At 50.4% G+C, this 1,063-nt stretch overlaps 1 protein-coding gene across 1 annotated transcript in view; it reads left to right on the top strand.

Annotated features, from left to right (window-relative positions):
- Position 1: 1 nt before the first annotated feature.
- LOC107570997 (TELO2-interacting protein 1 homolog) overlaps positions 2–1,063 on the top strand; it is a gene marked incomplete at its 5' end in the record, with an annotated part of 2,959 nt that continues 1,897 nt past the window's right edge. Inside the window, one exon of the mRNA XM_016257280.1 lies at positions 2–1,060. Coding sequence (XP_016112766.1) covers positions 2–1,060 — 1,059 coding nt within the window. The remainder of the gene's footprint in view (positions 1,061–1,063) is intronic.

The raw sequence follows: 1,063 nt of genomic DNA on the forward strand, positions 1-1,063 counted from the left end.
AGAAGCTCTTAGCGGTCATCTCCGCAGTGTGAGCGATGGAGCTCTCCAACAGCTCCAGGACTATATTCTGTTTCCCCTCAGATTTGTCCTCAAAACCCCTGGCTCAAAGCGGGAGGGACTCATCCAGGCGGTGATGGAAGCCTTGACGTATGTGCTGGAGAACACTTGCGTTCAGAGTTGGGATTCTCTGCGAGATCTGTTCTCGGAGCTGTGCCTTTGTCTGTGTTCCCCAAAAGACCCGGGAAAACCCGCCACAACCTCTGAGGAACTGAAGTTGGCTGTCCTTAGATGCCTGGACACCCTTATGCACTCTGCCTACGGTGACATTGTTTTTAAACTCTACGAGCCAAGCATGTTGCCTGGACTTGGAGCCGCCGTTTCACTACTTCTGGCATTAGCAGAGCACGAAAAGGCTAGAGGAGTTCAAACGGCTTCCCTTAAATGTCTCCTTTCTTTGTTTCAGCAGTGCGACTGCGTAGAGGAACACATTGAGCCAGGACGGGACGAGAGGTATCTGCTTGGACGCACCTTGGCCACTTTTTTACCTGGGATTTCTCGAGCCCTGAGTCTCGTAATAAGTGGAGATGTAAGACAAGGCCATACAGTTACAGTGAAGGCCATGAGGGTTTGGTACAAAGCAGTAGGTCTGGTAATGGCCGATGAGCAGCTTCAGAAAACAGACAATGATGTGGCAGCTGGAGATCTAGGGCCGGTTGAGAAGCTTGTTGTAAAGAGAAGTCCATCCTGGTGCAAAACCACATCCCAGCGCCTTGCTTTGGTCTTACAGAAGATCATTTCTTGCACATCTGCCCACCCGCACTGGAGAGTCAGACTTGAGTTGGTCAGTCTATCCCATTTTCTTCTTTCTCAGTGTAGCCAGTCTGTGGGTGAATGTGTCGGTCCTCTTCTGGAAGCATTGGTAGGTGCTGTTAACGATGAGGAGCCTGAGGTTAAGCACAGGTGCAGTGCGGCATTAGATGAGGTGGCACAAATGGGTCAAACCAATGGCAGACAGGACTTTACTGATATTCTATCTGAAAACCTCCACAGCTTGGCATCATCC

This window comes from Sinocyclocheilus grahami, unplaced genomic scaffold (assembly GCF_001515645.1).
Source record: "Sinocyclocheilus grahami isolate Dianchi unplaced genomic scaffold, SAMN03320097.WGS_v1.1 scaffold1533.1, whole genome shotgun sequence".
Classification (NCBI taxonomy): Eukaryota; Metazoa; Chordata; class Actinopteri; order Cypriniformes; family Cyprinidae; genus Sinocyclocheilus; species Sinocyclocheilus grahami.